At 40.6% G+C, this 25,477-nt stretch overlaps 1 protein-coding gene across 1 annotated transcript in view; it reads right to left on the bottom strand.

Annotated features, from left to right (window-relative positions):
* Positions 1-25,477, bottom strand: part of NCKAP5 (NCK associated protein 5) — a 776,078-nt gene that overhangs the window by 280,693 nt on the left and 469,908 nt on the right. Inside the window, exon 12 of the mRNA XM_049615277.1 lies at positions 10,031-10,180. Coding sequence (XP_049471234.1) covers positions 10,031-10,180 — 150 coding nt within the window. The remainder of the gene's footprint in view (positions 1-10,030; positions 10,181-25,477) is intronic.

The following is a 25,477-nucleotide window of genomic DNA, read 5'->3' as shown; positions in this document are numbered from 1 at the left end:
ATCCCCTCACTCTCAATCTAAAGGTGTCCTCAGATCTAAAATGAGTCTCTTGTAGACAGCAAATAGATGGGTCTTGTTTTTTTATCCATTCTGATACCCTATGTCTTTTAGTTGGCGCATTTAATCCATTTACATTCAGTGTTATTATAGAAAGATATGGGTTTAGAGTCATTGTGATGTCTGTATGTTTTATGCTTGTAGTGATGTCTCTGGTACTTTGTCTCACAGGATCCCCCTTAGGATCTCTTGTAGGGCTGGTTTCGTGGTGACAAATTCCTTCAGTTTTTGTTTGTTTGGGAAGACCTTTATCTCTCCTTCTATTCTAAATGACAGACTTGCTGGATAAAGGATTCTCGGCTGCATATTTTTTCTGTTTAGCACACTGTAGATATCGTGCCAAGCCTTTCTGGCCTGCCAAGTTTCAAAGGAGAGATCAGTCACGAGTCTTATAGGTCTCCCTTTATAAGTGAGGGCACGTTTATCCCTTGCTGCTTTCAGAATTTTCTCTTTATCCTTGTATTTTGCCAGTTTCACTATGATATGTCGTGCCGAAGATCGATTCAAGTTACGTCTGAAGGGAGTTCTCTGTGCCTCTTGGATTTCAATGCCTTTTTCCTTCCCCAGTTCAGGGAAGTTCTCAGCTATAATTTGTTCAAGTACCCCTTCAGCACCTTTCCCTCTCTCTTCCTCCTCTGGGATACCAATTATGCGTATATTATTTTTTTTTAGTGTATCACTTAGTTCTCTAATTTTCCCCTCATACTCCTGGATTTTTTTATCTCTCTTTCTTTCAGCTTCCTCTTTCTCCATAACTTTATCTTCTAGTTCACCTATTCTCTCCTCTGCCTCTTCAAGCCGAGCCATCGTGGATTCCATTTTGTTTTGCATTTCGTTTAAAGCGTTTTTCAACTCCTCGTGACTGTTCCTTAGTCCCTCGATCTTTGTGGCAAGAGATTCTCTGCTGTCCTGTATACTGTTTTCAAGCCCAGTGATTAATTTTATGACTATTATTCTAAATTCACTTTCTGTTATATTATTTAAATCCTTTTTGATCAGTTCATTAGCTGTTGTTATTTCCTGGAGATTCTTCTGAGGGGAATTCTTCCGTTTGGTCATTTTGGAGAGTCCCTTGCGTGGTGAGGACCTGCAGGGCACTTCCCCTGTACTGTGGTGTATAACTGGAGTTGGTGGGCGGGGCCGCAGTCCGACCTGATGTCTGCCCCCAGCCCACCGCTGGGGCCACAGTCAGACTGGTGTGTGCCTTCTCTTCCCCTCTCCTAGGGGCGGGATTCACTGTGGGGTGGCGTGTCCCGTCTGGGCTACTTGCACACTGCCAGGCTTGTGTTGCTGGGGATCTGGGGTATTAGCTGGGGTGGGTAGGCAAGGTGCACGGGGGCTGGAGGGGCAGGCTTAGCTCGCTTCTCCTTAGGTGATCCACTCCAGGAGGAGCCCTGTGGCAGCGGGAGGGAGTCAGATCCGCTGCCGGAGGTTTGGCTCTGCAGAAGCACAGAGTTGGGTGTTTGCGCGGAGCGAGCAAGTTCCCTGGCAGGAACTGGTTCCCTTTTGGATTTTGGCTGGGGGATGGGCGGGGGAGATGGCACTGGCGAGCGCCTTTGTTCCCCGCCAAGCTGAGCTCTGCCGTCCGGGCGCTCAGCAGCTCTCCCTCCCTTTGTCCTCCAGCCTTCCCGCTTTCCGAGCAGAGCTGTTAACTTATGACCTCCCAGACGCTAAGTCGCGCTTGCTGTCGGAACACAGTCTGTCCGGCCCCTCCGCTTTTGCCAGCCAGACTCGGGGGCTCTGCTTGGCCGGCGAGCCGCCCCTCCGCCCCGGCCCCCTCCCGCCAGTCCGTGGAGCGCGCACAGCCTCGCCGCCCTTCCTACCCTCTTCCGTGGGCCTCTAGTCTGCGCTTGACTCCGGAGACTCCCTTCTGCTAATCCTCTGGCGGTTTTCTGGGTTCTTTAGGCAGGTGTAGGTGGAATCTAAGTGATCGGCAGGACGCGTTGTGAGCCCCGCGTCCTCCTACGCCGCCATCTTCCGGAACCTCCGAGAGCCATTTATTCTTAATTAGATATGAAGAGATCTGCCTACTTGCATAACTTTAAATTTTTTTAATGTTTATTTATTTTTGAGAATGAGAGAGAGAGAGAGAGAGAGAGAGAGAGAGAGAGAGAGAGGGCAAGCAGGGGAGGGGCAGAGAGACAGGGAGGCACAGAATCCAAAGCAGGCTCCAGGCTCTGAGTCGTCAGCATAGAGCCTGACGCGAGGCTCGAACTCATGTACTGTGAGCTCATGACCTGAGCCAAAGTCAGACGTTTAACCGACTGAGGCACCCAGGAGCCCCTAACTTTTTTAAAAGAATGGTCATATTCTAATATTATATTAAAATATATGCATAGAAGTCTTAGGTACCAGGATTTTCATCACAACATTATAATAATGAAAAAGTGTCAACAACCTAAGTATTTAAACCAGAGATTAAATAAATGGTACTTTGTATCCATTTGACAAATTTTTGCACAGCCATTAAATCATATTTTAGAATTAAGATAGAAAAATAATATTGATGTATTTATTACACGAAGGAGCAAGCTACTAAACTGTATAATGTGATATTTTATAATTTTCTAATTTGATTAAGTACAACAGAAAAAATGGAAATAGACATGTCATATAACATATTTCTGAGTGGTATGATTACAATCTCTATTGCCTTGTATTTTCCTTTCTATGATATGACTGCTACTTTTATAATCAGAAAATTGCTAGTAAAAAGTTATATACTGACATAGGATTTTTTTTAACTTCAAGCCCCTTTGCTGAAGAGAAGTTTTTGTCTCTAATCCTAGCTTTGTGATTGTTGCTAGGTGACCCACAGTTGGATACAAATTAATCAGGAGAAAGATATACAGCAGATGCTTTCAGACAGGGATGTCTGGAGTTACCTGTCAGCAGACTGTCATAGAATTTAAAGATGAGAAGGAAACAGTTAAGGATTTCTATTCAGACTACCACCAGCGTACTGCTTTATTCCTTTAAAATTTCCTTTTATGTTATCTTAGGATAGGAGAGGGTAAAAGTGAGAGGAAGGACAAGGTAAGAACTTAAAGCTAACTGGGAATGTTAAGAAATGACACCTCCTCTCATCAGCAGAGAGCCAAAGCTAAGCCCGGTGTATCACCCCCAATGCCATGTCAGGGGAGCCATCCAGGCAGGGCAGAAGATGCTTCAGAGCACTTGTGGTTACAAGCTTTCCTCAGGCTCCAACACACTCTGGCACTGAGCATGTGAAGGTGGGACTTCTGCATCTGAGTTTGAACATTCATGGAAAGGTCTACTCAAGACTGTGTTTGGTACTGAACTGAACCTAAGGTGTTTGGAGAGCTTTTAATATCACCCTAAGACTCTACCATCAGTGGTTCTCAATCCTGGCTGTGCATCTCAATCTCCCACAGGGCTTGACGACAACACAGATGTTGATTCTCCATCTCAGACCTCATGCGTTGGAGTTTCCTGGGTTGTCATCTAGGCACCTGAAGTATTGGAAGCTCAGTTTCTGCCCGGGTTTCACCCCCTGTGGATTTCACTCCTACATTTCTATTTCTCTCTCCTGCATCAGGGATTTTGTCTTTTCCACCACATCACTCCTATTGGCACACTAGCATGCCCTGAACAGTACCCTGCTTTTCTTTGCTGTTGTTTTTAAGGGCTTGTACTGTGTCTCTCTTCGGGCAGGACTGTCCCCATGTTGGCCCCACTTCACAGGAAAACTTCTCAAAAGAGCCTCCTGTATGTGTTTTCTCCACCTCCTTGCCATCCTACCCATTCACATCAGAAACTGTTGCCATCCAGCTTTTAGCTCTCCCCATCCCTTGCCAGTCAGTGATGGATTCCGTGCTTTATCTTTCTTATTCTGTTAATGGTACTGACAAGGCTGCCCTTGAAACACTTTCTTCTTTAGTCTTCTATGACACCTCACCTTTCTGATTTTCCTCCTACCTCACTAATGACTCTTTCCCAGTCTTGTTGGCTAGCTCTTCATTCTCTGCCAGACCTCTAATGGAGGGGCACCCCCGGGGTCTGTCCTCTGCCCTGTTAAGGTCCACATTTACACTTACTTCTGATGTGGCCTTATTAAGTCCCATAACGTAGAATGCCATCTATATGCTGATGACTCTCAAATCTATATGCCTCCAGCCCTGACCTTGGCCTTGAGTATCCAACTGCTTACCAAACAACATCACTTGAATGTTTAGTAGGAATCTCAGCTTAACATGGACAAAACGAACTGATGATAGTATATTCCTTTCACCAAGTCATCTTTCCTCCAAGCCTGGCTCTTTTCAGAGATCTACTACAACCCCATATTCAGTTGCTAAGGCCCGAACCTAAAGGTCACTCTTGATTTCTCACATTCTCTTACATTCCACAGCCAATCCTTCAGTAATGCCAGTAGGCTTCGCTTCTAAAATACATACTTACTTGACCATTTCTTATCACCATAACATAGTGGAACCATACTGGAGTTCAAATTCTGACTCTCACACTTATTGACTGCATAGCCTTGGGCAACTTACCTAGCTTTTAGGGGCTCAGTTTCCTCATCTGTAAAATGGAGATGATAATCTTATCTACCCACCCCCACAATGTTATTATAAAGATTAAAATAGTGTGTGTGTGTATGTGCACATGTGTGCATACATGTGTATGTCTATATTCACAGACAGGTAAATAAACTGGAACAGTGCTTGGACATACTAAGCTCTAAGTCAGAGCTTGCCACCACTGTCACTATCATTATTCCCCTCTATCCCACTGGTCTAATGATATTATTATATATTATTATTTCCTATTAGTCCTAGGTACCCGTTCTAGACCGGTCTACTAACACCTCCCATCTAGACTCTAAAACTACCTCCCACTTGGACTTCCTGTCCTGCTATTAGCCCACAAGCAGCAAGAGTTGTCTCTCTAAAGCACACGTCAGACCATGTTATTTCCCTAGTTAACGATCGCTGATGACTTCACTTTAAATTCATAATTATATTCAAAGTCTTTTCTGTGACTGTGGCCTATAAGATTTTAAAGGGTTTGGCCGTTGTCTACTCCTCCGAATTCATCTTCTTCCCATTTTTTAACCTTATACCTGTGTCCTAGGGCAAAGATCTTTCTTTTGTTTCTCTAACTTGCCAACTTTTCTACCATATCTAGGCTTCCTCACCTGCAGTTTCTCTTTGTCCTTTGTCCACTGTCCATGTCTTTATTCAGTTGTCTCCTTTGTGTTACTTATGGCCTGGTATCAGCTGCCATTGTAGGTAAATAACTCCTCTGTTTCTCTTCTCCACTCTCCCTAGACTATCTCACCTGACTTTTCTTTTTCAGAGTCACCCATTTGCCTATTTATCTGTTTGCTTGCTTATTTATTATTTAAGTGTATAATTTCTGTCTCTGTTCACTGGGGTTTTGGACCATGAAAATTGATCTACTCCTAGTGTTTGGACTATAGAAGGTATTCAATAAGTATCTATTGACTATGAACTTAACATATAATTGTGATGTGCAGACAGCTTTGAGAATTATTATTTTAAACTACCTCATTTTAAATAGGAATTACTGATTAGCAAAAATGCTTATGCTTAGCACTTTAATTGTCATACTTTCATGGAAAGGTATAACTGAGTAGAAAAAGCTGTTATCTACTTTAACATATTTAATTGCCATATTTTTCCGCACAAAGTAAATCTTTTATATAAGAAGCCAAGTTCCTCTGACCTTGAGGCTATAGCTAAGGCATCAGCATTTACCTGGAGGCTCAGAACTCCCAGGTTGTCTCAGGCCTGCTCTCCCTCTGGCTAGAGTCTGAGAATCAGTGATGCTATGGGAGTTGAGAGTGAGAAAAGGGTATGTCCAGCCCTTTTCTAGTCAGGTGTGCAGCTGGTCAATGAGTGATGAGAAAGAGCAAGTGGGAATGTGGGGAGAGGGGCCTGAGGCAAACAAATCATGTATTTCAAGGAACATGCCCATAAGCAAATCCATAAGCAATCCTGAGGACAAAACCCAGGGAAGACACAAGATCAAGTCAATGGATTGTGGAGGTGAAGTCTGGGAAAATCCCTTGAAACAGTGGTCAGGGATAGGGTTGGAGAGAGGGGTGGTCCTTTCACAGATGTGGCCTGTGACAGGGAAGTGCTACTGAAATGATGAGCTTGATCCTAAGTTGAGTAAGCAGTCTCTTAAACACAAGTCTTGGAAATGAAACATTTTTAGAAAACACTACAACTGGCACTATAAAGTTATAGAAAATATGCAAGTGGCATCTGAATGACCCATGTGGCCCTTATGACACAGATATAAAATACACCAAATGGCTCCTCCACCAGATATCAGGACCCTAAACAAATATTACAATCTAGGGAGGGGAAAGTAGTTGCTGGGTGGTGAGGGTAATGGTCTACCCTTCTTCATGAACACTTGAAAATTACTGAAACCAAGATACTGAGCAGAGAAAAAACAATTCACAAGGGGAGGGGGAGGAGGGGATATTAATAATTATTTTGATTTCTGGCCCTGGAGCTGTTTTTGGAAGGTAAATGTCTTATTTAGCAAAATACCTTGATGAATTCTGGGAATGGGATTGAATGAGACCAGAATTGGAGTACAAGGACAGAGTATAGAGCTCTGCATAATTAGTGATCGGGGCCTTGGCCATGGGAGAAGGAGCAAGTGGGAAAGACCTGGCCACCTCCTGTGCCAGGAGACTAAGAAAGGGGCAAGGGAGAAATGCCCTGTAGCTGGAGGACTTGGAGGAAACAGCTAACTAAAGACCAAGTTCAAAGCCCTTAGCTTTGAAATATTCTGCCATGGAGTACCCTTTAGTGAATATGTGTCCCCATATGCTTTGTGGGGTTGGGTTTTGGAAAAATTAAGTAACAGGATTCTGTTTCACATGAGGTTGATTCTGAAAGGAAAAGAAAGAGGGACTGAAGCTGAATCATGTAGGAACTAATCCCCAGAAAGGACCACAACAGGGAACAATCCTGGGGTGGGACTGGGAACACTTGACTCTCCTCAGGTCAGGGAATAATGTGCTTGGACAATATGAACTCAATTCTCAAATTCAGGGGCTCCTCAGATATGTTTTAGGTAGCTTTTGAATATTATTGTAATATTAATCATGAACATAATATTGGAATTTAAGTCTATGAATCTTCTCCTTTTGCACACTTTCCTGGGAACTGTGTGGGGAGTAGGAATTAAGAAAGGATGATTTCCATCAGCCTATGGAACATCCCTCTCTACTTCCTCTAACACCAGGAGCCAAGAGATTAGGGTACACAAAGGCGAGTGTTTCAAAAATACACTGATGGAAAATATTTTTTGTTTTCCTAAAATCGTGTTATATAACATCAAATTTTGCCAAAGTAAGTTTGAAGCATTATGGTTAATTCCCCTGCCATCTTCCAGAGGAACATTTTGTTAAAGTGTATACATCTGGGTGGGGGGACTATGCCCAGCTCTGAGTGCATTCAATTTTCCTACAATAACTGCTAACTTAAGCAAAAGATTCTATACAGAAAGCACATGTAATAGATGTTTAAAAATTAAATTAAGTAAAATATTAAATTCATAGGTAAATTGTATGACACATATATATGGTTTGTATGTGTATTTTATATGCACACACATATATATTAATGAAAAAATATAAATATATATAATGAATATCTATTTTTATTTTCCATTCAAATAGATGGTGGTGAGCATTGTGGGCAAGGATAGAGTTCAGTTAATATTGAGCAAAAAATTTTAGGAAACGAGCAGTGACACTGTGACCAGAAGAAACTAATTTAGAAAATAAAATATTTTTGTGGATTAAAATTGTGCGGATTAATCACACTTAGAGATATCATCAATTGCATCCAACTAATGGACGCAAGACTTGTTGCCTGAAGTATAAAGATCTCTGCGAAAGAAAAAAAAATACTGTTTCTCTCTTACTCAGCGAGGGTTTAAGAAACATTTGCTGCCAAAGATATTTTTAAAATACCTCTTAGCTTGATTAAATAAAATGTCCTTCACAAAGTTGTCTCAGTGACAATTAGATGAACTAAGAGCAACTGTCACTATAGTTAGGAATAAAACTAACAATTTAAGCACATGGTTCTGGGGAAATAAGAAACTGTAGTATCAACTCATTTCTAGTATTACATCCAGGTAATTCAAACTCTAAACGAAGCTATGATTTTCTCAAAAGTCTCAGAGAGCAACCTCAGTCTCCCTTGAGAAGGTTTTCCCACCTTCCTCAGTGACTGTCTGAGAAACGACACAAGTATGAGAAGCTTTGGGAAAATAAGGTTGATTCCTGGCTGTTTGCCCCAGGGGAGCTGCCAGAAGCTCCCTAAACTGACTTCTCTTCTGCCCCATGTTTGGTATCAATTGCTTAACTTGTCAATCCTTAGTCACTCATTTGTGGAGTAGCTCAATTTTTTCACTCATAGTTCTTGTGTTAATCATTATAACCAGGTAAATAAGGACAAAAATGATTTAGCAGAAGTCAGGAGCCTTGCAGTAGGTGGATGGAGGAGACCATGTGCCAGGCACCGCTGTGCAGACATTAACTCTGCATCAATGACCTATAAGGTAGGTTACTGTTATGATCCCCATTTTTGCAGTTGAGTAAACAGAGGCACAGAGAGCCTAGTGAACTTACCAAAGATTTCAAAACTAGAAAGTAGTAGAGTTGGGATTCAAAAACAAAAAACAAAACAAAACAAAAAACCACATGGGAATCTGGCTCCAAAGTCCATAATCTTAACTCTTTTGCTTTACCTTTGCTGAGGAAATTAGTGTGGAAAGGGCATGCTCACTATAGACAACATGGTAGATTGGAGGCAGAATTGCAGTAACCAAGCATAGGAAATAAGACCTCTCTGGGGTCTTGTTTCTTCACATTAATTTTCAGGCTTCTGTAGACCCTACTGTTGAACTATATTTTGTAGATGTTAGCTGAAGGATCCTTGCACCTAGTTAAGATGAGATGGGCTCACCATAGGCTGGTTAAAAAGTAATTCTGTTCCTATTCTATGCTAAATCAACTCATAGAAAAAGGCATGTTCACTGAGTCTTTCAGCATGTGAGATATCAATCAAGAATAACTGGAATGTGGGGTCCCTGAGTAGCTCAGTTAGTTAAGCATTCAAGTTTGACCATGGTCTCATGGTTCGTGGGTTCAAGACCTGTGTTGGGCTCTGTGCTGACAGCTCAGAGCCTGGAACCTGTTTCAGATTCTGTGTCTCCCTCTCTCTCTGCTCCTTTCCCATTCATGCTCTGTCTCTGTCTCTCAAAAATGAATAAACGTTAAAAAAAATAAAAAAAAGAATAACTGGAATGTTCTTTGAAGACTTCTATAAATGTTCAGGATTTAGCACTTGCAGGGATGTCAAAGGCCACTAAATAAAAGACCAGTGGTTCCAAAGCGCTCTGGAGGCTCCAAATCCTCCTTAAGGTACCCTTAGCTCAGCCTCACCTCTACATGTATCTGTTTTCTATGCTAAATTTCCACATAGGTTGTTATTGTTTTTGTTTAAGACATGCTTCAACTACTTAAAATTTTTTTTCTTGCAATCATCTTTATATAGTAATGGATATTTTATTTATTCACTCACTCAAGTATTCATTATATTAGGCATTGGGAAAACAAAGTGAAATACCACACAGCACCTTCCCTTGAGTGCATGCCATTTTAGGAGTACTGATCCAGTTTGAGGGCTGAACTGAATTTAAAATGAATTATTGTCCTATGTACACTGTTTAAGGCATTCCAATCAGAGTCACTAGGGCAAGACTCTCAGTGCTACAAATTTTAACCGCTTACTCATCAATTGCAAATGATTCACAATGGGAGATCTTAGGATCCTATTTGTCTAGGAGAACCGAGAAAGGAAGACTTATTCTCACTCAAAACCAATGTTAATAAAAGAAGCAGAGCACTGTCATTTTTCCTCAAACATGAAAAAATTGTTTCATTTCTTACCTCTAGAGCTTTCAATCTTTCCAACAGCAGTTTGGTGTTTTCTTTCCCATCGTCGACACTGCTACTTTCGCTCCTCGAATCCTCATCCACCACCATGTGAAGACCTTCCAAAGCTTCCTTGTGTTTTCTCTCTTCCTCTGACAGTTTTTCCTGAAGTGAGAAAGAATTATTGCTTACGGTAATCTCCCCTGAAAAATAAACAAGAGTCTAAGGCATAAAAGTTTGGAACCTCTCTATTGCTTTTGCATTCTTTTGGGGCTGAGGTAGAGAAGATTTTGTTAAACAAATTCTCAGTGGTGCTTATATTAGTAAAACACAACAGAGAAATTAATGAATCCTCACAGGATAAAGCCATTGGGTCAATACCTCTGAATGCACAAGTCCTCTGCCCTGTTGGAGTTGACCCAGCCAACAAAAACCTTAGGATGGGATCATGCGGTTAATCCGTTTTTAGCTGCACCATGGAATTCAGCTGTACTCTAAACTGGGAAAAAAGAATAAATCAACCCTTATACCTTGACATGTGAAGAGCTTAGCTCCAAAACGTAAGATCATTAAAGTCACTGGACATACAACTATTTAATTATTCTAAGGGAAAATAAAATATTATGAAATATTGAAATGATAGTGATTTCAGATTTCTAAGCTGAAACCAATTAGTTCCTTTGGCTTGATGACACAGCTCTTAAGGACCCTTTAGTTCCTTTTCTAACACTTCAGGATTTGTCGTATAGCCTTGAGGCAGACATAAAATGTTGTTATCTTGTCTTTCCTCCCTGTTGGAAGCTCCTCACTCAACCTTATCGCTGGCAGCTTTGGGAAGTTGAGAAGTGTTAATTTGAGCCTTATGATTGCCTCTTGTTTTCAAGGGAAAAAGAAATGTCAAGAGAATATCATATGAAAAGAAAAATCTCATCCATTCTCTACATATATTAATACTCATGTGCTCCGGAACCAGGTGACATCATTCCATCACACTATTTAATTCTAACAACACACTGCAGAAGTCCTTGTCTTAATACAACTGGTTGTCAACCATGTGGGCTAAATTGCAACATCAGAGGTGAGAGACTTCTTTACATTTAGCACTAAATAAAATCATTTACAAATAAGAAGCACAAAAGCTAGAATTCTTAACCTCTAGGTCCCTGTACAATCTACTTACAGGGGGAAAATTCAGGTTTTCAAACTGTTCCCAAACTGTTCACAAAAGTGCTTTGGAGGCTCCAAAAATGTTTGATTTAACGTATTTTTGAAAATAAATTATAAAGTATGTAAAATATGTCTTAATGTATAAGTACATATATATAGATATACATGTATTTGTATATAGGTATATACATATACCTGGAGACCACATGGTAACTTGACTCATGTTACTCTTCTATACAGATTTCAAGATATAATTTCTTCTGTCATCTCTCTATAGAAATGCACAATTGGTTAGGAAGGTGAGAGCTCTTTATGAAATCAGGCCTTGGCATGTTTAACCACATATGACAGGCAGATATGTTCACTTCTATAGCACATATATTTCAGCCCAGATAAATGTCAGGCAAGTTTAAGGTGGACATCCTCAGGGCAGGGCAAAAATCCAGGTTATGACAGCATTTTTATAGATTTGATTCTTTAAGGTCTGGTCACTTGTCAGACTTTCATTTCCATGATAAGGAACATAAAGTATATAGAGTTACCAATTGAAATGAAGAGGTCCTTTTATTTCTCTTTTAAGATTTGAGACTGTAATTACAGTCTCAACACTAAACTGGGGTTGTAAAGCAAGCCATGTTTTAAAAAATGCCATCTACATCTATTTCTCTGTGTGAATCATGGTTTGCTCGTTCCTCCAATTCCACATGTTTTTTCTCCCCCTTCCTCCCTTTATGTCTTATAATAATTAGGATTCTACACCTAATTAAAACAAACAAGAGCTACTGGTGTGGAGAATGAGAAACCAAAAGACTTGGTTATATGACAACCGGATTCCAGATCTACCATTTACCTGCTTGGCAAATAATCTTGGGCAAACTCCTTAAATTTCAATAGCTCTTGGTTTCTATGTCTTCTAAATACCTAAATGAGGTTAATGCCAAAAAATAGAGCATACACACATATTTAGTCAATTCTCATTATTCCTGATAATTCTGTTCCATAAAGTTGCCATGAACACTGAATTAGCAAATACTGCTTCTACGGAAAATACAGGGTTAGGTTCCTGTAGGCAACATTGTCAGCACTAATCAATACATTGTCTTGATTTATGAGTGTTTCTATTTAAAGACACCTTATTTAATATGTATTGCTAATTCATTTACATTGAACTAGCAGCCTACAGTTCTACAATGCATACCTGAACAAAGTTATCTAACACCTGTTTTCTCCATAAGGCACATCACAGCCTTCTTAGGAACACTAGGTAGCATTTCAGTCCTATGTTTGGAGGCCATTTTGAACAGCAAAATCACTAATAAAAAGCATAAAATATGAAAAGTGTGGTACTAAATAGAACACCAAAGGACATTTATTTACAGTAGGAGATCAAAAACAAGCAGGCAGAGTGGTACCTTGTTTGACCTCAGCCGGGAATGTGTGTGTTAGGTGACTCAGAGTTTTCACTGTTCTGTTAAATTTACCATCAAAGCACTGCACATATTGACTGCAACCAAATTTTAGGGAGTAGGTGAATTCAGAAATACAAAATCCAGACATAATGAGGATTGACTGTAGACACACACACGCACACACACACACACACAAAGTGTCTAGGCACAGTGCCTAAATATTATTATATGAAACAACTGGAAACGATTCAAGACGATATAGATTATATGTGAGTGCTTAGATTACATAAAATGCACGAGTGATTTTACACAGTTTGAAGAAAGGGCGATCAATGAGGACTGTGGGATGTAATTTCACGGTAATGTAACATGACTTATGCTTTGATACAGTGATACAACTTGAATAGTTAAAGAGACAAACAGTGGGATTTTTTGGTTGAAGAGAAAACTGAAACAAAGGCCCCCAGGAAGGAATTAAGTTTTGTCCCTACTGGTTTATGAGAAAACCAGTTAGATTATATTAACACACGAAAATATTAAGAGAGTAGGTGAGTACAGGATTGTAGAGTAAAAAGAAAGGATTCTGGGAAATGAGTAATAAAAATTCAGACACCATTCATTAATCTGTTCATCCTATAAATGTTTATTGAGTGTGAACTATTGGCCATTTGCTGTTCTAGGTGCCGGACATATGGCAGACACGACAAAATTCCTACATTTCATGAATTTATATTCTGATGATGGGAAACATTCCTAATGCCAAATCAAATCAAGAAGTTATATAATTGTAGCTAGTGGTAAATGCTATGAAGAAAATAAAACAGTATGATGTATGGTCAGCAGTGTGTCTAAAGAAAATTTTTAGATAGGGTGATATCAATGTAAGGTGTATCAGCATAAGAGAAGGTGGCCATGTGAGCTGAGACCAAATGATGAGGAGGAAGCAGTCAAGCAACGGTCTGGGATAAAAGCATTCCAAACAAGTTAGAGCAAGGCCAGAGTCCAGAAGCAAGGCTAAGGTTTCCTTGCTGACCAGCTAGGAAGGAGTCCGTGACTGTAAGAGCATAGTGACTGTAAGAGCAAGAATAGTAGGAAATGTCATCAGAGAAAGAGTTAGAACATGGGAGGTCTTGCAGAGCATGAAAGGAGTTTGGATTTTATTCCAACTGCAATAGAGAACTGGAGGCTAATCAGGGAATTGAAAGATTCTGGTTTACATTTTAGAAACCTCATCTTGACTGCCGCAATGGGCTACGAAAGGAAGGAGCTAGGAGACTGGCAAGGACACCTTTATATAGGAAGAAATAAAAACTAGGAACACTGTGAACTTTTTAAACAAAAAATTCCCAAAAACAGTTCTCATACTAGATGGAAGGTCAGAAGCCCTGGATTCAAAGCCCAGCTTTTACATGTTTGCACCTTACTGGGAAAATCATCCAACTTTATTAGTTCTCAGTTTTCATCCAGATGTGAAATGAAGCGGTTGGACTAACTGCTCCTTCCATGGCTAAAGTTCTAGCAATTCAATTACACAACACAATTTTCAGGAAGGAAATGTCAATATGCTCAATGGTGGCAGAGATGACAGGAGAACAGAAAAAGAGCCTCTACATTTTGTAATAAGAAGGTTATTAGTGGGGACCTGAGAGCTAAAGTGTGATGATGGTACCCACATTGTCAGTGGTTAAGCAAAAAGTGAAAAAAAGAGATAATAGAGGCAATTTTCGTAGATGCTTATCTGAAAGTCTGGCAGGGATGGGAAGGAAATACAAAAAACTGTAGCCAAAGGGCATCACAGAGATAAGAGGAAACCTTTCTCAAGATACAGAAAACTGAGCTGTTTGAGGAAATAAAGAGAAGAGGGACAGCACAGGTGGGAATGGTGAAGAGGAGACCTCCCAAGCAGAGGGGGCAGAGGATGAAGGACACTGATGGAAAAGTCAAGGTTTTTCAAATGTGGCCCCCTGAAAAATATCACTTTGCAGCTTAATTCCTGAGTTAGTGTTTCTATATCACTGGTTAATGTCTAGCTTAAGTTCTTAAAGAATGAAGATCTCAGAAACCAGGCAACACAAGGATGAGAGTGACCAGGGAAGAGATGGGAGCCATTAAAGGGCATAACACAAAGCAACTACAGCTGAAACCACAGAACACTCAGAAAAATGGGGCCAAACACAGGCTCAGAATCATTCCACCCCAGAGGTGAGGAAGTTGGAGTTTTTAGGCACCAACCACATAAGAACAATGGTTGTGGCTACCTGCTGGGATGTCAGTTTCCTGGTATTTCCAGCCTGCCATAGGCAGTGAAACTACCCATACTTCTCACATAGAAGTACCCCCTGGCACAAACACTGATAGCTGGAAGTCAAAGGAGTACTCTAGATGATTCTGGAGCATGGGCAGGGCACTGCCAATGCCAATTACAGACAAAGAGGGGACTTGCAACTGTTGTGATATGACACTGTCTAAGAAAGAAAGCCATATCTGTCCACTGCTTAGACCAGTCACCATCCTAAAAGCACACTTTGCTGTGTTCTGTACTGTAAATGCCCTGAAACCAATCTGGAAGGTAGGATGATCTTTCCTGTCCTTTCCTTCACTTTTGTGTCTCAACCACTTACTGGTGTGAGAATGTTAGAGTATAACGTAACAACCAGAAAGAGGGAAGATAGAAAGGACATATACTACATAAGTAGGTGAGCAAGAGAAAAATAAGCAAAGAGAAAGTGGTGGAAGAGAGAAAAATCTGAGAGAGCTGGAAACACAGCTATACCGTACTTGACAGGTCACTACTGTCCATTTCAGAAAAGCTAGCTACTGAATTTATATTAGATGCATAAAAGCATGACAATATATTTTTTAAATCAAGTATCTGTATTCTATCCACATGTAAATAACTCATTTCAACCAGATTTTAGTTTGTTTGCTAAATAATCATCTGTGATACACATGGCAAGAGAGAAGACAAAAACATCTGGTTGTAAATGAAATATATTCTTTTGAACCTCCACGTAGAAATAAATAAATAAATAAATAAATAAATAAATAAATACATACATACATACATACATACATACATAAAAATAAGCCAAGTCTACTCCTGAGGATGTCAAACTGTGAACAGAATAAGTTGATTCCAGAGGTGACCTGTTTTCATGTTTTAGTTCTTTATGGACTTTAATCAGCAGTGAATTCTATAAAAGTGAGGCCAGCACACAAACAACTTTCACTCCCCACATATTTCATATATGGTTGAGACCATAAGCTTGTTTGCCTCAACAAATACCAGCCAGTATGCAGGAAGCTAAAGATTTAGGAGCTCAGTTACTCTCCAAGGGTTTAAATCAAACTTTGCCTTGTCAGTACATAAAGCAATCCTTAGCGCTGTAAGTTTCTCTAAGTGGTTACCAGGGTAATGATTCACCTTTGGGGGAGCCCTCATCTTTTGTTCTCAAGTGGTCAGCATCATCAGGCCTGTGTAAAATAATATCAATCAACACAAAGCTCTGGGTCATATCGGTTCATCTCAGACAGATGACAGTCCAGGGAGCAGAGAGCATGCAGTGTAGCTCTTCAATGATGGCCAGCGACTGTTCACTCAAAAACACTGTGGAGGAAAACGATCATAATGCGCTTCCCCCAAAAGCATCTTTTACTCATCTTTGGGTCACCAGTTTCCCCCAGCCCAGCACACAGTGGGACCCAAGGAAAGTTTCATGTGGTCACCTTACTCAATAACTAATTAATCCATCCATCCAATAAATAATTACTGAGCAGCTCCTATGTGCCAGGCACTGTGAAAGATGTCTTGGGAAGAAACGTGAATAAAAACACAGGTGGCCCCTGTTCTCGGGAGCGTAGAGTCTTGAGGAAGGAGACAGTTACTCAAAATGTCACAAGCAAATGTAAAACAGTACTGCTATATGCATTGTGAGAAAGACTTTTCAGTTGCTCTAAGAACAAGTAACAGAAGGATGCAAAAGAAAGGCCGGAAAAGTGTGGGAGTTAGCCAGGAAATGACTATGAGTTGGGAAGAAGAGAGGTCAGTTTAAAAAGTCTGAAAGGAGGCCTGATGGGCTGATGGGACTATGCCACAAGTCAAGGAACTTTGCCTTTACCCTAAGATCAGTGGGAAGCCATTGTTTTCCTCTGCGCACCTGTGTATGTGCATGTCGAAGAGGTGACAGGGTAGATTTGTGTTCTCGACTAGCCCTGTGGTACACTGTGAAGGATGGATTGGAGGGAGGTTAGCATAGATGTGGGGAAAATAAGATACTACTGCAATCATCTAAGTAGGAGTTCACTGAACAATGATTAAAATGACAGTTTCACAAAATGAGACCTCATAGTTTGTAAATCATCTTGTAATTTTGGTTGTTTAGTAAGAAGCTCCTCCCACAATGACAAATAACTAACGCTTCCTTGGGTCACTGTTGTTCACATAGTGGGCCAACAGCAATTGGCATCAGAGTCAGGGTGGCAGTGACAAGGAAGAAGTGTTGTTTGTTTAAAACGCAGATACCTTGGCCAACTACGGCACTAGTCAGTCACAGTGTCTAGGAGTGGGGTCAGGAATCTTTCATTTTAGAGAACACCCCAGGTGATTCTAATCCATGCTTACGGATCTCTGGATGAAATGCGTAAGCATAAAACATAAATCACTTCAGATAAGCTTTTATGGCTGCATATTTAATTCTTTATAAATTAATATGTAAAATGGACACATAACTAATCATCCAAACCAATACCCACTGGAGACTAAAGGGGGATAGTGGCTATTCGTAGTAAATTAGGACAGTAGGTGTAAGCCAGGCAAACTGGGACATAGTCACCCATAACTTGCTAAATCCTACTTCGGTAATAGATGTCAAATATTGACATATAATAGAAACTACTCTATATTAGTGTGACAAGATGCCCTTGGGAAATTCCTATTTGAGGTCTGACACTTCAGTGCCCACCATGTTATGATTGTTCCTTCTCACAGATGGCATTAGTAGTTTATAACTATTAATTCTGCAGCAAGGAACACTAAATTTCCAAGAGATAGTTGCTACATGTGCAGTGTGAAAGAGTTACAACTCCCTTGCTGGGAAAGCCTTCCTAATTTAAAAATAATGCTTGCTTTCCCCTTTCTTTGGATTGAAAAAATAAGGAGAAATCTGCCCATTAGAGATTTACATGAGGTAGGAAAGAGGCAGCTGGTTGTCACAATGATAGTAAGAAAAGTGATGAAAGAAGTTTAAACCTTCTGGCCCCTTCCCCCTCTTCAGTCCCACTGGGAGTGTAGTTGCCTGGTTGTGGTACAAAGGCTTGACTTCAAGATGGTGGCCCTGTTGTCTCCTACCCCATCCCTGGGGCGTGATGCTAGGTCAGTCCAGGACTGTAAGGACGAATGAAGCACCCCAAGTCAGGGCAGAGGTAAGAGGCACTGTGTGTCACTATGTTGGCATTTTATTTGACAGGAGGAAAGGAGAGTCAACCTCATCCATTTCTTGAGGGCCAACAAGTTCCATGTCACTGTGATCTATTCTGATCCACAGTGGGAACAAAGGCCCTTTGTACCCAATTTCAGAATAAGTAGAAATAAGAAATCTACTTTATAGTCCTAGCTGTGCCACTAAACAGCTGTGTGATTTTAGTCAAGTCACATAATTTCTCTCTCCCTTGATTTCTTCATCTGTGAATAAAAAGCACAGAAATAGACTAATCCAAAGGTCTCTTTAAATTTATATGATTTTGGGGCGCCTGGGTGGCTCAGTCGGTTAAGTGGCCGACTTCGGTTCAGGTCATGATCTCGCGGTCCGTGAGTTCGACCCCCACGTCGGGCTCTGTGCTGACAGCTCAGAGCCTAAAGCCTGTTAGATTCTGTGTCTCCCTCTCTCTGACCCTCCCCCGTTCATGCTCTGTCTCTCTCTGTCTCAAAAATAAACAAACATTAAAAAAAATATATGATTTTGAGCATCTGTAAAAACTCAGCTTGGGATGATAAGTATATAAAATACTGCTGAAAGTTTAGAGATTTTAATACAGAATTCTATTAAGATTAGATCCAGAAGATACCTTGCCTCCTAAAATCTTTGTGCTTCTTTTCCAGCATGTATTTTTCTCTCTTTATCCTTTTTTTTTCCCTTGAAAAACCCATTCCTCTTTTTGCTGTGTACTTCTCTTGGGCCCTAAGATACAAGTCACCTAATGTGGGGCGCCTGGGTGGCTAAGTCGGTTTAGCATCCGACTTCAGCTCAGGTCATGATCTCACGGTCCGAGGGATTGATCCCCACATTGGGCTCTGTGTGCAGACAGTTCAGAACCTGGAGACTGCTTCTTGGGGCGCCTGGGTGGCGCAGTCGGTTGAGCGTCCGACTTCAGCCAGGTCACGATCTCGCGGTCCGTGAGTTCGAGCCCCGCGTCAGGCTCTGGGCTGATGGCTCGGAGCCTGGAGCCTGTTTCCGATTCTGTGTCTCCCTCTCTCTCTGCCCCTCCCCCGTTCATGCTCTGTCTCTCTCTGTCCCAAAAATAAAATAAAATAAAATAAAATGTTGAAAAAAAAATTTAAAAATAAAGAACCTGGAGCCTGCTTCAGATTCTGTGTCTCCCTTTCTCTCTCTGCTCCTCCCCTGCTCATCCTCTATCTCTCTCTCTCAAAAATGAATAAACATTAAAAAAATTAAAATGTTAAAAAAAAAAAGAAGTCACCTAATGCAACCTTTGCATTTAGCACATTCCATTCCCTGCCTGTAAGAAACAAAAAAGGTCTGGTGAGCAACAGTAAGAGAGTTTAGGGAAAGACACTTCTAACACTCACAGGAAATGATGCCCAACCAGAATCCTTTCTGAGGGCATTTGCTGATGGGAGGAATGACAACAAGCATCTACTGGTCACCAGGCTTTAGAAATTTTTTTAAAAAATTACTCATCTATCAATTTTTATTATTTTTTAACTCTGATGATTGGCATAAAGCCAACACACAGACACAGTGGGTGGATAGTAGTGATAGTTTTACTCTGTTCTAGCATATTACTTATTTTCTGATGGGGACTACCTTATCTCTTAGTCCTGCTCAAAAAAAAAAAAAAAAGAAAAAGAAAAAAGAAAAGAAAAGAAAAAGAAAAAGAAAAAAGAAAAAGAAAAAGGAAGGAAGGAAGGAAGGAAGAAAGGAAGGAAAGAAGGAAGGAAAGAACCCACCTCAAGTACCCATAGTTTTCTTACCTGTAGACAGCAAAACGAAACCAGGGTGAATGTGAAGACACATTAAACTATCCAACCTTGGAAAGCTAGACAGTTGTAGAAGTTAGATTAGAGTTATTTAATTTTAAATATCCAACCATGTGTTAAATCCACTGACTAATTAACAGTAATAATACTTTAGGACCGATCACATAAAGCAGAGACTTGGGAGATGTTAGCACGAAACATCAAGTTCCTTTTAGGACATCAAAGGCACAATAAATAGCATCTAGTATTGGTATAACACCTCGGAGTTAAACCAAACAACCTCATAATACCATTTTCCATGCTCAGAGCAATGGGGACATAAGGCAGTCTAGACCCCCTTTACAGACAAGAAAACAAACTCTAATAGGTTATTAAGTGATTTGTTAACAGGAAGTCAGAGATCAAGAATTTAAAAGCAGCTCTGATTTCCAATGCCATGCTCTTTCCACAGACTCAAGTTCTTTCTTCTAGACTTTCTCATGCACCCATAGATTCATCCTATGTGGTAATTTTATCTGAGAATCGGGATATTTATCTAACTATGAACCATGCTGCTAACAACATCTCTTCCAAGGCTCCTGGGCCATTACTCTAGGGAGTGGGTGATTTTATCAGAGATGTCAGGTTTGGCCTTAGACTATCAGCAGAACAGGTTTAACAAACCACTACCACTTCCATAGTTAATGATGATTCAATTAGTTCAAAATATAAACACACACCATGATACAAGCTAAATGGAAATGTAGAGGCCAATTGTCTGGCCTACAGCCACCCCAGTGCACACTCGTGGCTTCAGCTTCTAGGATTTATTTACTCATTTGTTTTCTGGTGGTGGGGAGGGTGTACAGAATATATTGTCACTTTAGATAGCACTTCACCAAATACTGTAACAACATTCCCAGGGACTGCTAGCAGCTTTTGTTCAGTACCAGCATACTAAATTTTAAAGGGGGAAAAATAGCGCCATATAAATCACAGGATTTTAAAAGAACATCCCAATTTGTTCACAGTTTAACATTACTACTGTCAGGCAAAACATATAAAACTCTTCTTTTTCATCCCCGGATTTGACTTACAAAGTGAACCAAGCACACAGTAAAATCCCCAAGATTAAATGTGTATGATGGATAAGAGAACAAAGTGTTTTCTTTATGTCTCTAATATGAACCCACGACCACTGGCATATCAATTCACATCTACTCCACATTATTCTTCACTCAAAACACTCCTCAATGTTGCAAACTATCTTCCATATTGAACAGTTCTGTGAAGTTACGTTAATAAATTTTCAGATGATGCTTTTATTGTCTGTTCCATCTATCAGCAACATTTATTTCCTCGAAAAAAAAGTTCAATTCTAAAGGCATTTTACATAAAGGAAAACTCTACTGTGGGAAAGGATGGTGTAAAAAACTCGGCCATAATTTTCATTAAAGGTATGCTCCAGATGGCTGGACATCTAAGAAGATTAACAACAGAAATTACATGTTTATAGTCCCTGGATGGTTGTCTGAGTGTAACCTGTGCAGAAAGAAACCAACAGCAGTCAGACTGTCATGTAGATGAGGAATTTCAGTGGCTAATGGTTAAACTTAAACACTTGGAGCTCATTAACAATAACTCATAAATTAATGTCAAAATTTGCACCCAATCTTTCTCTTCCTCCTCTGCCCCCTCTTGCCCTGCCCCCATTTTGTGAAAGAATTCATAGGACAGGGGATCCAGAGAGGCTCGAGTGGGAAGCTGAGCTCATGAATTGAGCAACGGCCATCCCAAAATGAACTGATAATTAGGCATTAACTAGTTAGCAGTATGTGGGTTGCTATATTACTGATGTCTTTATATATGTCTTCAATAGCTATATGTCTGAGATTCCTGGGGAACATTTTAAAGTAAATTCAAACAATTTAAAATTTTCTCTCTGTCCCCATAAATACACATTGTTGAATGACCAATATGTCCAAATTTTTGTTTCAGAAAATATGGTCAACACTATATATATATATTTTGATCATTGATGGCAGAAATTAATTTATCTTCTGTGTCTGTTAAACTCAAGTGAATTGGGAGGCAATTTTGCTTCTGCTAAGAGAGAATTCTTTAAGTGCTCAAATATGATAATAAGAAGAGTAACAACAACAACAACAGCAGCAGCAGCAGCAGGGTGCCTGAGTGGCTCAGTTAAGTATCTGACTGTGGCTCAAGTCATGATCTCCTGGGTTCTGAGTTCAAGCCCTGTGTCGAGCTCTGTGCTGACAGCTCAGGGCCTGGGGCCTGCTTTGGATTCCATTCCTCTCTGCCCCTCTCCCGCGTGCGCTCTCTCTCAAAAATAAACAAACATTTAAAAAATTTTAAAAAATAACAATAGAACAACAACAAAATAGTTCATATGGAGAAGAGACTTCATCATTCTGATTTCAGTAAACAGACACTGTATGTAGTTCAACAGCTCCCAATTATAATTCAAGACCTTCAGGGGCAGGAATAACATTTTACATATCACACCACATCACTACACCCTGCACAATACAGAATGCACTCAATGAATATCCAATATTGTCGAAAATGATGATGTTTAATGAGGATGATATTACCTTGTTTTACTTCTAATGATACTGTGTGTAATATTAATGCTGAATGACTTAAATATTCATAAGAACTTTCGACAGAAAACTATTTTTAAGCAAGTAATGTGCCATTAGAAACATAAAGCAGTGGACTGATAGAATATTTGCATAGAAGATAAAAGAACCATTAAATTGATTTCCACTCTTGGAAAATGAGATTTTGCAAGCTTCTCCTTTAACTGACATGCCCACCAAATGTATCTCATACAGGAACACATCAACTTTTAAGCCATAAAGTTATCTATCCTAAAATATCCTGGGAATTTCTGGAGACTCATAGACCCACTCCTAGCAAGGCATTCCATTCTTCCCACCTTTTTTCCTTCCCAGGGTTACCTAAAAGAAAAGCTCTAATGAGGTGCATTAGTTATACTTTTGAAAGTCAGAGATGGATTATATAGTTAATTCTCCTGAGGGCTTGTGTCAGATCAGACAGAAGCCTCACCTATTTGCACCTAAATGGAACTTAAGGATAAAGCAAGAATATCACATTTTTTTCTAGCACAATTTACATAATACCTGCTCTCTCTAGTCAGGCAAAGCTCATAGAATAAGACCCAACTGAAGATTTCACTGAAGAAATGTTGCCAGAAATACTGTCCTGGTGTGCTTTTTGACATTAAAACTATTATTTTTATCCCTAACCTCTGAAAGCAGCAGGAAGCTATCACTTGAGGTGCTTCTTTGTCATAGAGTGGGATGTACATTCTGACAAGCCACTCCGAGCCACAGTGGGAGTGGTGAAGCAAAGGGCTGTCTGGTGAAGATACCTATAACCCTGTCAGATGATTCATCTTGGTGAATGAGGGAAGGAAAAATTCAGATAAATTAGCAAGAAATAAGCATGATCCTAAAAGATAATCAGAAAAGTCATTATATAAATATATATTTAAATATAAATAAATATATAAACATATACATGCATCACAAACTTGCATAGCCACTCTTCATGCAAAGTCACTGTGCATTTAAAGAATAACGAACTGGGCAAGTTGTGGCTCCCAAGACAAACGCCTCTCCTACAGGTCTTCCAACTTGCCCTGACAAATAGTCTTCTAGATCCCACCTCTGGTCATCTTAGGGCTTCCCTGTTGCCACAGGGAAGGAAAAAATATAAAACTAGCCACAGACCTGGTTTCTTGTTCCAGGTCTGCTGCTCCTGGGCAGTGTGGCCTTGTGAAAGCCCTTTGGTTATCTGTGACACTATTTTCTCACATGCAAAATGCAGTGGCTAGATACTGGAGGTAACTTTCCTCCTGAGCACCTTAGACTTGCTAACTATCCTGTTCATCTCCACACTATGACTCACCTTCCTGTGTCACACAGCAACTGCTCTCTTAGAGAATATGGATAGCAGAGACTGGCCACCTTGTACACAGCCACATGACAATGAACAGCTGGTAAACACATCCTATGTTCTTGATTACACTAATAATGAGATTATCCAACCCCTTCCAAGAAGCCCTCCTCTCCAAGATACCAGAAAACCAGTTTATAGACTCTCCCCATCACCACAAACACTAACCCTGAAGCATTCTGCCCATAACTCCGGCTACACAACACAGTAAGCATGCCAGTTTCACAGTGTGACATGCCATGAAACTCAGATGATTTTGTGCACCCAGAACTATCCCAGATGCTGGTAAAAGTGTCAGAAGCAACTGTGCTTCAGGCCATTCTGGAAATTCAGTTCCAAATGAAAGGCTTTGAACTTGTTGGGATGAGAGGGGTTCCAGGAGTTCCTTGTGAGGATCAGCCCTGGGTTCTGGCTGTTTACATCCTCTCTGCCAAGTTTATACTGTCTTTCCAGGGCCTGCCTTTCATTATGCCAAGGACAAAGTCTTAGTTTGGTAACTCTCTAAAACTTGCTAATTGTTTGAACTTTACAAAAGGAAAATAGGCCTCAAGCTCAGTTAATAGGCAACACTAATTAGGGTGAATTTAGAATCATGTCTTGTTTTCTTTGTGTCCATGATTCCTTCCTATTTATGCAAGTGAAATGGTTTTCCATTTCCAGCAGGGTCTTCCTACCAGCAGGGATTTTCTTGACACTACTGTTTCCTCAGACCTCTGCACTAGGGCTCACTCCTTCCAGGCTGAGATCTCCAAGCTGGGCCTACACTATGCTCCGGTTATTTTCCTGAGTGGCTCATGGACCTAGCTGTCTCAGTGCCCTCATGTTCTCCCAACAATCCTGGCCTGCCTTCTACCCCTCCACTGCCTCCCCAGCAAAGAGCTCACTATAAATCCACGGACTGAGTATGACTGGGAATAAGGTCCCTAGGACCTCAAGAGGTTAAGTCAATCCTCAGTCATTACAGCTTGCATGGCTCAGTCGGGATCTGGACCCAGGCTGTTGGTCTCTTTAAAGGCTTTAAGCTCACCCATAATCCTCTGGTGTCTCTCGTCAGGATACCCATAATCCATTGCTGAACCTCACTGGAATATCCAAAATCCTCTGCTGTACCTCACTGGAGTTCCCATAATCCTCAGCTGTCTCTCATCACAGTATCCATTGAAGCAAAGGATCTCTCCATTTATCTGAATTTTAGTTTCTTTCAAGGACCAACCCACCTCCCACATTCTGCAGAAGGTCAACATGCCTCCTAAGCAAAAGGGACCAGGCCAGCTACTCCGGAGGAAATGCTGGTGGCAGGATAATGAAAACAAGACCCTGGCTGCAGGATGCTTTAGCATGATGAGCAAGAAAAGAAAAACATATAGCTGAATCTAATGCCTAGTCGTGTAGTGGTTCTCAACCCAGACTATGAATTAGAACTGACTTGGGGAGATTTAAAATTTTGGGTGCCCAGAACACACACCAGGTCAATTAAATCAGAATCTCTGGGGTGGAACCAGGATATCACTAATGTTTAAAACTCTCTAGATGACTTCAAGGCATAGCCAAATGTGAGAACCACTGGTGTAGAATGTAATTAATGCTACCCCTGCAAGACTATGGGACTTGGAATCAAGAGGCCAAGTTGACTGGAGCCTAATGCTGTATGACCTTTAGAAAGTCAAGTGCCTCTGTCAAACTCAG

This window comes from Panthera uncia (assembly GCF_023721935.1).
Source record: "Panthera uncia isolate 11264 chromosome C1 unlocalized genomic scaffold, Puncia_PCG_1.0 HiC_scaffold_3, whole genome shotgun sequence".
NCBI classification, from domain to species: Eukaryota; Metazoa; Chordata; class Mammalia; order Carnivora; family Felidae; genus Panthera; species Panthera uncia.
This window is presented reverse-complemented; position numbering and strand designations above follow the sequence as displayed.